This window comes from Saccostrea echinata, unplaced genomic scaffold (genome assembly GCF_033153115.1).
Source record: "Saccostrea echinata isolate AGI-Se365-2 ecotype Australia unplaced genomic scaffold, CSIRO_AGI_Sech_v1 ptg000013l, whole genome shotgun sequence".
Lineage (NCBI taxonomy): Eukaryota > Metazoa > Mollusca > Bivalvia > Ostreida > Ostreidae > Saccostrea > Saccostrea echinata.
Window position 1 is genome coordinate 5,763,263 of NW_026889762.1, and position 13,657 is coordinate 5,776,919.

The following is a 13,657-nucleotide window of genomic DNA, read 5'->3' on the forward strand; positions in this document are numbered from 1 at the left end:
CAATTTTATTTTTGTTGATTTTTTAACTGATATTATTTACATCAATTTTAATGAACATCATACATATTTTATACAAAAATCATAGATTGTTTATGTACTTTCTATGTTTTCTAAAACAAACAAAAAATCATTGAAATTCTTCAGAAATGAAGACAGTTGTAATACTAACCTTCTTGTGACCTCTGTGTATTCTGAAGAACAAATGATCTAGACATCATTCATTGTTTTATGATTATTAACTAAAAACAAAATCATGCTTTACTATTTATGTCAGATAAGGACCTAAAATTGGTTCTTTTACCCTTTTCTCCTCTTCCTTTTGTACAGTGCTACATGTAACATTAATCATTTCTATGATTTTGATGTATGATGGAAAATGGTTCTGAAATACTTGCAAATATAAGAGGGAAAGGTAAATATGCATTGACTTAGTTGTCTATTTACATACTGTTTAGTTTTCTGAGAAAAACTATGTTGCAACAAATGAAATGTTTAAAAAAAGAGAATACGATTAAAGAAAAAATAAACACCATTGAACATTCAAAACCCTACATTTGCCCAGTTTTTGAAGATTTTTTTTTTAATTTCTTTACAATACACTATATATTCACTATATATCAAGAATTTCCCACAATCCCTTTTCCTTAATGTCTCTTAGATCATATGTGCCCTTCACGGTTCCATCGGGTGTGGAACTCATAAATATGAAATAGCATGGCCACTGAAGGGGAGACATAAGGTATTGAGGTATACCACTCGTTCCCTCTAACTTGATGACCTTCCATTGACCTTCAGGACCAGGTTGTCCCGATACAGACCAGCACCACCCGAACTTACGATCTACGTACACATAATATGAGGGCCACTTTTTCGATCTTATGTAAAATATGTTGTCCAGATTTCGATTTTCTACCACCTCCAAATTAAATTCACAGGCGTCGGATTTTTTATTGGTTCCACGAATAGACCCGCCAAATGTTGATGACATCTCCATTTTCCAATCAGGCCAATTGGACGACCGAATCAAGTGAGTATGTGCACAGAACAATTTGTCCTGACCTATGCATGGAATCCGGATTTGTTTTATTCGAAGGAGGTGTAGAAAATGTTCATTTTCTGATGGGTTGAATATGGTTAAAAACACAGCTTTTTCGAATTTGGATTCTGTAACAAACTTCACTATCTCTAGGTCAGACTTCTCGCTTTCAGTAATCATGGCCTGAACGCCTTTAGCACTAGACTGATCATAACCTCTGCGATTTTTGATGGAGAACAACTGCCATAACACCAGTGATCGCAGTATCGCAAGCCTAGAATACAAATTTATGTACGCTGCTGCTCTGTAAGCAGATTTAATATCCGAGTACAAGAGCTCTTCTGTTTTCGCCCTTAATTTACCAAGAAACCTCACAGCATCATTTGTAGGAAACTTATCCTCCAAATGGTTAATTATACTCTTGGGGGCATCTTCCTCAAAACTATTCAGATAGGCATTGGTATTGTAAAACAAATCTTCTAAACCCACAGCCTCCGCTTTTAATTCTGAATCCTGAAAGCGCTCAATGGCAGCATAGGCACTGTCCTTATCTGCTGACGGAACAGTCGTTTTCATAGCGTTTCCAACTTGTAAAAACAAATTTGACAATACTGAAAACGTAGTTCCAAGCGTTGCAGGTATGGGATGAATCGCAGCTATCTTGGAAGCAAAGTTAATTGCGAAGGAAAGTTTGTTAAACACGTCCCCACTGTCTGAATTAACACATTTCTTTAACTCTTTGATGGCCTGCTTCACCTCTCTTGATTTTTTAGGACCGGCGAAAACTGTGCATAATTCCAGGAAGACGTTTTCTGCTGCTCTAGCGTCCAGTCCCAGTTTTTTTAAACATTCTGTTAACTTTCGTTCGGAACGAGAATCCTCCCTAGAAGCCATTGTTGCCTGGAAAGCAAAGATGGAAAACATATTGAATTGTCATTGTATATTTCACTTTATTTCAAGCATGTCTTCATGTGTATACGTGCATGTATGTTATACTTTTTTATATAACGCATATAATTAATATATTTGATAGAGTTAGTGTAACCAAGAAGCACAAGAAAACTTATTTTAAAAAAATCAGTTAGTGCATACTATTGCCGCCCTGTATATAATTTTGCTGTCGACAATACAGTGTACATGTCGGTTTCCTGACATTATCGGTAATTGGCGGGATTTTCCTTATGTACATCAAATTAAGTCAAACAGATACCTTATTTTTTATAAAACCGATTGAATCGTCTACAGTTTAATTATGTATCACGAGCATCTCAGAAATCTTTCATGTATTTTTTTTTTAACTTAAGACGGTCTATGAAAATACAGCATGAAGGCAAGTGTCGACTTCATAAAATTACATGTATATGTAGTAGTGAACTTCATCATCACTATCTTCATTTTTAATGAAAGTTTTTAGAATTCGTAATGTTTGTTTGACCCAAAATGTTTCCAAATGTATTCTTGGCAGCGAAAATACACTGTATATGCAGGGCTATGCAATACTGTAGCAACAGTACATCATCTTTCCTGAAACCGATACATCATTTTTAAAATAAAGCTTGTATTATTCCTTATTTATTTATTTATTGGGGAAATTTACCCATGTATGTAATAAAAGTAGATAAAAAACATTAAAGTTGCAAGATAAATAACTTACATGAAGGGACTTCCTGATTTGGAAACACTGTATATTTCATCACTTATTTAAAAAAATATATTTCCTGTTTGTTAAATAATATTTATATATTCTAACAAGAGGCCCAAGGGCCTTAACGGTCACCTGAGTATAATACAACAATTTAGATGATCCATAGAATATAAAATAAACTGATAGATGAAGCTTTGTTGCCCAAAAGCAAGAGAAATAGGATGGTCAGAATCAATGAAATAATTAGTCTAGTATTCAGTACCAACTCATACATTAAATTCTAATTTATCCCCCATTTAGCACTATCACCATGCAGACTATTAACAAACTACATGTATTAGTTCTTCTGTACTACTTTTAACCCCATATTGTGACCTCTCACATTGGCCTCTCTTGGTCTTTGAAGAACATTTAATAAGTTAATTTTGTCTCATTTTTATTTATTTATCATTTACAAGTCTACCTGATCATTAAAACTATGAAAGTACTTTTTGTATTGTTCAATAATTTTTTTTTTTTTTTTTTTTTTTTTTTTTTTTTTTTGCATTATTCTCTTATTCTATTAACTTTCAAATACATTATTTACAGTGATTAATTATCAGAGGTGAATGGCAAAGGGGAATAACTTCTCTCAGTTGAATACAAATTAATAGAGCCCTGACTAGGACCAGAATGCCTAGACAAATGGTCCTGATGTTCAAAAATCTGGTAAAAATATCCTTGCTTATTAGAATTTTAATTCTGTTTGCCTTCGATATGCCAAGGAGCAGAGAAGATTTTTAAAGAAATAATGCATTTTCACTACAGATTCAGCACATCCCTACCTTAACACTAAAACCCATGTCCCAGGGTCATGAAATTCATAAATTTGGTAGAGGTTCCCTCATCATCATAACTATGCACTTAGTTGAAGATTTTCAAAGCATTAACACATTTTTATTTTTATCACTTTATTAATAAATATAGCCCCCGACATCACCCCTACCCCTCACCCCCACCCCCCGAGAAACACCAAAACCTGAAGACCACAAGTTTTAAAATTTTGTAAGAAGCACAGTTGTTCATTATAACTATGCACTTTAATTATCAGCTCATCGCTAAGGAGCAGACAGGATTATTTAACAGAAGTAATGCATTTTCAGTATATTATCAATAGAGTCCCACCCTTACACCAGAACATCTGACTTAGAGGCAATGATTCATGAAGAAGCACTCTTTTTCATCATAACTACAGACTTAGTTTACTCTATAACCAGGAGCAAAAAAAAAAAGATTTTCAAAGAATTGATACTTTTTCAATATATAATCAATAAAGCCCCCTTCCCAACCCTGGGGCCATGAATTTCACAATTTTGGAAAAAGCATCCTTGTGCATCATAAGCATGCATTTAGTTTGTTTAAATAATACCCAGGAGCAGAGAAGAAGATTTTCAAAGAATTAATGCATTTTTACTATATAATCAATAGAGCCCGCCCTAACACCAGAAACCCTGAACCTGGGGCTATGAATTTCACAATTTTGGAAAGGGCATCATTGCTTATAATAACCATGCACTTAGTTTGTTTAAATAATACCCAGAAGAGAAGAAGATTTTCAAAGGAATAATGCACTTTCACTATATGATCTATATAGCCCCGCCCTAGCACCAGAACCCCTGACCCTGGGGCCATGAATTTCACAATTTAGGTAGAGGGCTTAATGCTTACTACAATCATGCCAACAGTTTGACTGCTTGATGTCCAGGAGTAAAGAAGATTTTTAAAGATTGCATCAATTTTGGTGGTTTTAGCCCCACCCCTAGGGCCCCAGGGGGACAGAGACCACGAAATTCACAATTTTTGTTCCCCTTCACCCAAAGATGCTATATGCAAAAATTGGTTGAAATTGGTTCAGCGGTTCTAGAGAAGAAGTTGAAAATGTTCAAAAGTTAATGCACGACGGACGACGCACGACAACAGACAAAAACGGATAGCAATAGGTCACTGAGTGACTAAGGTGACCTAAAAATTGTAATATTTAACGATTTCCTCAAATTCTGACAGTGCAGCAATTTATCTATTATGCCTGCCACATAAGTAATATATAAGTTTAGAGCCTTGACCCGTTATCAGAAATGTGTTTGATGTTGAAGTTATAATTATATACTGAAAGGGGGGAAAGGGCAGGGTAAACGTTTGAAGTGATAAAATGTTATTTTTTTAGCATTGTTGGTAACATTTATACCCGTCTTTAATCAACTAGAAAAAATACAGAAAGAAAACCAAAGGAATAAGGAGGAATTTCATCACAAAACTTTCAGATATACATGTAGATTTTAAAGACTGCTCTACTTTCCTCAATATTTCAGGACATCCAACAATTATTGCAAAGTGTAGAGACTCACCTCTGCTATATGAGGGCCAGTAAAGATCGATGGACAAGAATTTGAGGATGCAAAAACATTTACATACCTTGGAGGAAAAGCCAAATACCAATTTACTAGGCTTAGGAAAATCTGGAGCACATCAATTTTTTTTCTATTTAAACAAAAGTTACCGGTAATTAAGTTATTTAAATGCTTGGTCATGTCAGTTCTCATGTATGGAAGTGAGACATAAAACACGACGGAGCTAGACAAAAAGAAGATTGAAGCCTTCCGGAATAGATGTCCGAGAAAATCCTGAGAGCGAGATGCCCAAAGAAAAAAAACAATTGAAAAACTCCATCATGAAACAAAAACAACAAAAGCAAATGAAGATATAGCTCTCAGGAAATGGAATTGGATTCGATATATACTAAGAATAGAAAACGCCAGTATTAATTCGTACCACTGCACTGACATGGTACATGTACTCAGAAGGAAGGAGGAAAGTAGGCCGGCCGAAAACAACAGATCAAGAACAATTGTAGCTGAGGTGGAATAGTGGTCATCAGCGAGGTCAGCAGCCAAAGACGGAGGCAGGAGGAGGAAGTGTACTGGGGCCTTTTATGTCAATAGATTATAGGCAGAATAGGATAGGTGATGTGAAGTTAATCAACATGTAACTTTAATCTCGTTTAATTCTGACTGCTAACTTATAAGGCACTGAAACTCATCTGTCACAACCTTCTTTCTCCTCGGCAAGGAGTTCATCGGAGCATTTAATATATTTCTCATAGGGATATTATTTAATCCTTCCGACAAGTCCGCCCTTCGTTGGTCCGACGCCTTCAAGCCCAGTAGTTAGTCCCATTTAGGTTCGATTGGAGAAAAAAGAAGGACTTTACGGCGCGGACAGTCGAGTAGGTTCATGCGGTTGATTGCTAGAAAGACTAGACAAACTCTAGCTACAATGGGCCAGGGATTATTAAGTTAAAAAATTAAGGACGTTCGATCCTGAGCTTTTGAGCAGATTTTGGTCTGGCGCTTTATTTCTAAAATTCTGCATTATTTTTAAGTTCTAACATTAAATCTGGATATTACAATGCAAATTATACTATATCCAATGAAAAAACGCGATTAAATTCCATTCAAATAGGATTTAACCAGGAACTATATTTTGTGGCGGAAGATTTTTTTAGAAGAAAATGATCATTTTTTCCCTTTTGAAATATATACAGTACTGTTAAGTTTAGATTCCTATTTTTCCATGCTGGTTGCACACAGAGCTATTTTGTGCATTGAAATGTTTAATGCTGGTTCTAAAATATTAATTAAATCAGTTTTTGTGAATTCTATCATCATATTGTGACAAATATAGAAAATATATTCTGAAACTCCAGGAAAAAATTGAGCCAATTTTATCACAAAATTAACAGTTTTTTAGTAATATCTAAAAAATAACATCATAGACCTCCACTTTTGATTTTCTTTTCTGAATATATAAGATAACTCTGATCAATCTACTTAAATTCAGCAAAAGTTTAAGACTTTAAAATATTTTTCTTGCTTGTTAAATTTTTAATGCCCGAAAAATGACATTTTGTGAGTGCAGAAAGGTCAAATAATTGATTATGCGAAGCAATTTGAAAATTTTTCTTTGTCACAATTTTAATGTGTCTTTTTCAAAAGAGAATAATAGCATACTTTGTCCCATGATTTATTTGGATAAAAAATATTTGAGGGAAAAAGTCGAAGATGTTATTTTTGATTAAGACACAAATTCAGTGCAAAAAGGTCATTTTAAATGTACTGTAGCGCCAAAAGAAGCATATTGACCCCCATTTTTTGTTTTGATTTTTAATTAAGCTAAGTGTGTACAAGCTAAAAATATACTTGACAAAAAAGTTTAAGACTTTAAATATCAGGATCCAACGTCGTTAAGAAAACGTTGCACGCGTGCACTAGTGAGAGGAACGCCGACGCAAAGTTACGAGTTTACAAACCAATATAGAGAAATTTACAGATTTCTTTCAGTTTTGGGGTGAATGTAGAGATTATGATTAACAACTGTTTTAAAAACAGTTTCAATGAGAACGAGGAGGCGATTCCACACGTAACACGATGAATAGTCCAATTTTTACCTTGCGTTGTTATGCTAACCGTCGTTGTAAGGGTTTGTGAAAAAATCCCTATAGTCCCTCTCTTACGCCAAAAAATACGTTCTATGGTGAAAAAATTGACAACAAACTGCACAGCAAATTTGTTGTTGCCTTTTTTATTACTTGGGAAATGCAATTCGATGGTTTTGCCTACATTCCTTATGTCATATGAGGGCATGAAAATCACTATATCCGTTTTTATTAACCCAAAAATGGTATATAATAAAATTGCTTGTTACTGATGTAACAGGAATAAAATACTAGTATGGAGATAATGAACAGTTATCAACTCGTTTAGCAGCTTAGAGCTGGGTTTGATATACTAGGTATGAAAAAGCAAGTACTATATATGAACTTCTTCTTTCGCTTTTTAATAAGTGGAACAGGGAACTTTTTCTTTTGCTTTTAAATAAGTGGAACAGTGAACTTTCTTTTTGGCTTTGAATATCATCATGCATGTGGATTAAAAGACATTTAATGAAAAAAAAACTATTGACTTTTTACAAAATAATCTTCACAGAGTCAATTAAGGTATGTAACTTTGGAACTCCACAATGTCAAAATCACAATTTAAAACCTGACATTGTAAAAATGGCACAAACCTGATTTGAATACTCATGCTTCACAAAACACAGTCAATTTAATCATCCTTGTTTATATCTCAGTATCATTTTCAAGGAGGTATCTAATAATAAAAATCCGTAAAGGCTTCCATAACTGCACGTCAATCTACTTATATCCGTTATCGCAACGATTTTTTTATCAATGCTATAACAAAACATACGCCTTGTTCACAATCTAGTATCATAATTTACCTTCAAAGTACGTGTAACGATCAGAATTTCAGGATTTTTTTTATGCTGAAACTTCTCTGTTGATTAAAATTTCCTGTCCAGAGTTAAGTTATCTGATCTGGTCACATTACTAGCCATGTTTGTTTACTGGATACGATAGCCTGACGTGTATATAATCGACAGGATCACACAGTTAAAGCTGACATGAATTCTTAAAAACACAACATTTGCATCAATGTACGACTTGTTTTATACCAACTAGCCGTATTCCGCCATATTTCTTTCAGATACCTTGTCTTATTGTAGCCATTCCAGCTAACGCCATTTTATCTAAATATAGTAACCAACCGGAAGGCAGCAGGCATCCATGTTTTCACGTTAGTGAAAGAAGACTGTAGCTGAGGGTAGAGGTAAGTAAGTTATTGGCTGTAGGTATAATACATATCTGTGACATCGCATTTAAAGCTCATAGATAGTTTTATTTCACATTTGTTATTATAATTTATTCTTGAAATGGCGATCGTAGTGTTTAAGTTTTAGAAAATGCAACACGATTGCTTGCAAACAGTTTTACATATTTTGTATTTTTGGTGCTTGTGTCTATAAAGCTTACATTAAGGAAGATTAAGTAGTGTAGAGTGATTGCTCATTACCTATTCTTTATTATTGATGTAATTAAAAAATTATTTCACGTCTCACTTTTTGTCACACTTTATAAAACTCGGATCAACTGTTTGACAATCGAAGATACTGTAAGTAAATTACCTGCCCTTGTTATAGTTTACTTCACAAAACTGAAGTGTCAATTTCATACATATACATGATGTAAATATACATATTTCATTTAATTTATTAATTATACTTTGTCTTCAAACCTACCTTTCAATGTAGGCCCAATGGCTTAAACAGTTAAATAGAATTTTATTGTGAATTTTGCATAAATATGTCAAATATCATATTTACAGTCAAAATGCTATTATTAATATTTATATTTACAGGTCTGAAATTCAAATTAACAGTTTACAAGAGTGAAATATCAACAAAAAGATTATCTATATTAAGGTAAATATACTTTAAACTTAATTGTTATGTGTGCTTCTGTTTTGTTTATGTGTTGTAAAATGTAAACATGGTAAATGTATCTGTTTCTGTGTAATAGTTATATATACATGTAGCACATATACATTTCCCCTTTTTTTTATTTCATCTATCATTTATTTTACCTTATTATATTTTATTTCATCTGTCATTTATTTTCAATTTCTTTCAATTTTTTTCTGTTTCTGTCATTTTAGTTTTTGTAATATTTATTTCATTTCTTCTTTTATTTCAATTTTATTTTCATTTCATTTCTACACAGCATATATGGTAATCATTAACATTAGTTAGCTCACTATTTTTCACTCTATACCTGTTAATTTATGATCATGGAGGTTCTATACATTAACATTAAAGAAATATACGACAAACATAAGGGCAGTCCTGATTATATACAGAAAATTCACAAAAACATTTGCACTGCCCTTCGTGTTCCTTCTTCTGAAATCAGTAAATTTGCCCTACTTTGGAAGATTAAAAAAATTGTCAAAGAAATAGAACGTTTGAATAAATACACCAACAAGGAGAAATATGACGCTTATTGCAAGAAGAAATTTCAATTACCAAATTCAACAAAACAAAAGAAGAACAAAGAAGACACCATTAAGAAACCCAAAGAAGACAGTGTTACTTATCCAGAATTACAAGCAAAAATAAATGAACAAGAAATAACAATTTTACATTTAAAGAGAGAGAATTCCGCACTGAAAGACCGTTTGAGGGGAATAAACATTAGCAACATTAATAGAAATTTAAAAAGGAAAAAAGAGAGAATTGAAATTTTAAAAAAAGAGGTGGAAGTTTTACAGCAGAATGAAAAAAATAAAAAAAATACAAAAGAAAAAGGTGTACAGTGTAACACTTTTAAAACGTATATAAAAAACATTAAAAAAGAAATGGATGTTTTATTGTCAGAAAAAGAGAATGTTGAAGACAGTTCCAATGATATTGTACAGATAGAAAGAAATTTAGATTTTCAAGAGATGTCAAAAGGAAAGCCTTTTAATTTTAAATTAAGGAATTTGTATTATATTTTTAGAAGCCACAATGTTGGCATTGTACATATAGCACCAATTATTGAAGCAGTTTTAAATTTGTTTAATATTAATGTAAAAAAATTACCCAGCAAAAGTACTGCTGCAGTTTTAACTAGTGAAATGGGTGTTGTATCTAGAAACCATTTAAATGAAAAACTTTTAACTTCTGATAATACAACAATGCATAGGGATGCGACTACAAAAAAAGGTAAACATTTTTATGGTGTTAAATTGAACACAGGGGAAGATATTTTTACTGCGGGTGTTAGAGAAGTATGTAATGGAAAAAGTGGGACTTATATTAATTGTACAAAAGAAATTTTAAATGATTTGTCTTCTAATGAATGTGAAGCAAGAACTATTTTAAATTCAGTGTCGTGTTTTATGACAGACAGAAGTGCCACCGAGCAGAAAGTCAATGACATTTTAAGCGAGGAAATACCGCATGAAGTTCATTCTTTTAAATGTGCTGTACATCCACTTATACAATTTTCTGATGTGTGTGTTGAAGAATCTTTTAATATTGAAAAAGAATTACATGTCAATTTTAACAGTTATTCAAATTCAGTCAAAGAACCTTTTATCTTGTGTGTTTTAAAATCTGTTTCAAAGATGTTTTACAAAGATGGTGTTGGAGATCCAAAAGATTTACAAGTTTTTATGAAAAGCAATGGAGTAGAAAATATTCCAATAATTAATTTTAGAGGAAGCAGGTTTAATGTTTCATTTTACAATGCTGCTGGGACTTTTTTTATCCACAAACTACTATTACAATATTTCTTTTCATTGAAAACTTCCTATTCGGTTTTACAGAATTTCATTGTTTTATCCTTACAAAATAAGGTTATTTTATGTCTTTTAAGAGCTTTTGGAATTTTATACAAATTAATTACTGAACCTTACTTTTTAAAGGCTTTAGAAGTTGGCAATATTTTATATATGGGATCTGTATATGAGAGGCTTTTACTTGTTTTGAATATGTTTTATGATGATCCATCATTGGCTTTAAAGCAACAATTGCGATTATTTTATGGGCCACAGTTTTATGACAGTGTTTCAGATTATTTATTTGATTGTTGTTTACACAACGATTTAACTACTGTTTTTTTAAAAAGACTTTGTGGTGTTTTAAAAACAAAAGTTGAAAAAATTTTTAGTGACTTTCTGTCAGGTGGCAAATATTTTAATGTAAATCCAGATGTTTTATCAGAATGTTCATCATGTATTTCAAACAACATATGTTTAGAGAGACTTATGGGACAATTAGACTTTAGTTTGAAAACAGGACCAACTTCCAGTATAAATACCATTGAAAGTTCTATCATTTTTAATGACAACAAAACAAGTGAGTGGTTAACAGAAAAGGATGACTCTGAAAGACAATTAATAATAGAAAATGCCAGGAAAGAAAATAAAAAATTCATGGAATTACAGAAAGAAAGAAAAATTAAATTATATGAAGAACATTTAAAAATTTTAAAAGAGAAAGAAGAAGAAACAAAGAGGAAGAGAGAGAGACAGACAGAGGCTGTTGATAAGGCAATAGAAGACATGAGAGAACATGGGATTTGGGAGAGCAGAGAGATTATCGAAAAAGAAGTAGAGAAGTTGAAAACAAAAAAAGAGAAATTACAGGCTTTAAAAACACAGATTAATATGTATAAAAAAGTATTCAAAATTAACAAACAACATAAACACCTTTGCCAGTATTCATCAAAAGGAAAACAATTTGACCATCTGAAATTGAAAGAAAATTTAATTGAGTTGTTAAATATCAGAAAGTCAACTGTAAATGTGTCTCCAGAGGATATAGTGCAAAAGGAAATAATACATACTTGGACAAATAATGATGGAGAAAATGTAGACTGGGAAGGGAAGATATTAAGTTTCAAAGATGGAGTTTTTAAAGTAATTAAATGAAATTTATTTCAATTTTCCAATTAATATGTTACAGTCACATCACCTTGCAGATACACTTTGAAATTTCAGATAACAGGTGGAGGCTACAAGTACATTAATTATACTTGTTAATCACAATTCCTCATTTAAGGAGGGTGTAGGTTTTTTGACATTTAATGATGTGTACTATATGATTATGTAGACTCATGTTTTACCAGCATATCACATGCTACTCAACTCTAAAAAGGCATACAGTGAAACATGTTTTTAGCGAACACATACGCTTATAATAAAATGATGCTTATAGCGAAGTGATTTTCATCCCCATGACTTTAAAGTTTGTGGTAAACTTAACGGATAGACAAGAAAGTATCTGTGAATATTTCTATGTTGTATTAAGGCATATTTACCTTCATTGCCTACAACAGCAATTCCCCTTCCTGTTTCACACCAGACGTACAGCCATATCTTAAAGTGCATGTTGAAATCAATGTTTTCAAACCCATAATTTTATAAAGGGTTTGCAAACAGAAAATATCGCGAAGCACCTTTTAACTGCATGTGTTTTTGTTTGTTTGTGTTTTATTAGTCTATGTTTGTGTCTGTATTGTGTAATGTTTTTGTGAATATATGTGAAATATAACACTCATAATGGAAATGTTAAGCCTTTAATATTAAATATTTTCTATTTTTATATGGCTAAGAATTCATTATAATTTCTCTTTTAACCAGGATAAGAACAGGCACTAATTTTAATATTTTGCATTACAGGTGCTGTATTGGAGGGATAAGGAAAGAAAAGAAAGTGACGTTTATGATTTGACTGAAAGGGAGATTAACACAGACATAAAAGAGGGCTTTCTATTTATCAAAGGTAATGCAATTGCACAATTTGTAAAAATATTATTGTTATACTTCTCATACTATTACATTAGATTACTTTATTGTAAGTATAAAGAATTTGTATTTTTTTAAATACATGTCTATGTATTTGTTTTCAGACACAACCAAATTTGACCACTGTTACGCAGCTTCTTGACCACATTTTCAGTCAGTGTGGATTGCCACGCTATACTGAACAGGTCAGACAACAATTAAAATACAACTTACAGATACCACAATTTGAGAAAAAGACTATAGGAGGTATGAAGTAAGAGTTATCTTTCATATATGAGAGTTACCTTTTATTACTCCTTCAATAATGAGATTGAGTTACTGCCCTTTGCAGCCAACTTCCAATTCAGCAAGAGGTCATCAGAATTAATTTAAATAACAATGAGAAGGATAACCAATGAAATTTCTTTTATTTATAACTAAGTTCTGCAGTTAAGGACCTATTGCATTTTATTATACTACCCTTATTTTATATTTAAATTTTAGGTGGAATAGCTACTTATTGTAACGATATATACCCAAGTGCCCTCGTTACACTTGAGTGAATTTTTGGTTTGGCTATCGAGATGTGCACATCTCCGATAGTAAAGTATTTGGGAACACATGAATTGATGAAAACATTTTAAAACCATAACAGATAAAAACAGTCATAAAGATATTTATGAATAATTATCGTTTTGAATAATATAATTGCAAGTTTGGAAGAAAAACCGTAGATGCGCGTGTTTTTTAAAAGCATACCAATATATGCAA

General features: G+C 32.2%; 2 protein-coding genes and 1 long non-coding RNA gene across 3 annotated transcripts; 2 read left to right on the plus strand and 1 right to left on the minus strand.

Moving 5' to 3' along the window:
- Positions 1–99: 99 nt before the first annotated feature.
- Positions 100–8,020, minus strand: LOC133186387 (uncharacterized). Its single transcript, XM_061321644.1, has 2 exons — positions 7,998–8,020; positions 100–1,936 (listed from the first exon to the last, which is right to left on the minus strand). Exon 2 carries the CDS (start codon positions 1,928–1,930, stop codon positions 611–613), a length of 1,320 nt encoding a protein of 439 aa, XP_061177628.1. The 5' UTR covers positions 1,931–1,936; positions 7,998–8,020; the 3' UTR covers positions 100–610.
- Positions 8,021–8,359: 339 nt separating this feature from the next.
- LOC133186455 (uncharacterized) lies at positions 8,360–13,150 on the plus strand. The gene is made up of 4 exons (XR_009721056.1): positions 8,360–8,386; positions 8,975–9,038; positions 12,782–12,884; positions 13,012–13,150. It is a non-coding gene; the product is annotated as an uncharacterized LOC133186455 (long non-coding RNA).
- LOC133186202 (uncharacterized) lies at positions 9,404–12,281 on the plus strand. Its single transcript, XM_061321437.1, has 3 exons — positions 9,404–9,524; positions 9,867–11,779; positions 12,213–12,281. Exons 1-3 carry the CDS (start codon positions 9,404–9,406, stop codon positions 12,279–12,281), a joined length of 2,103 nt encoding a protein of 700 aa, XP_061177421.1.
- Positions 13,151–13,657: the final 507 nt, after the last annotated feature.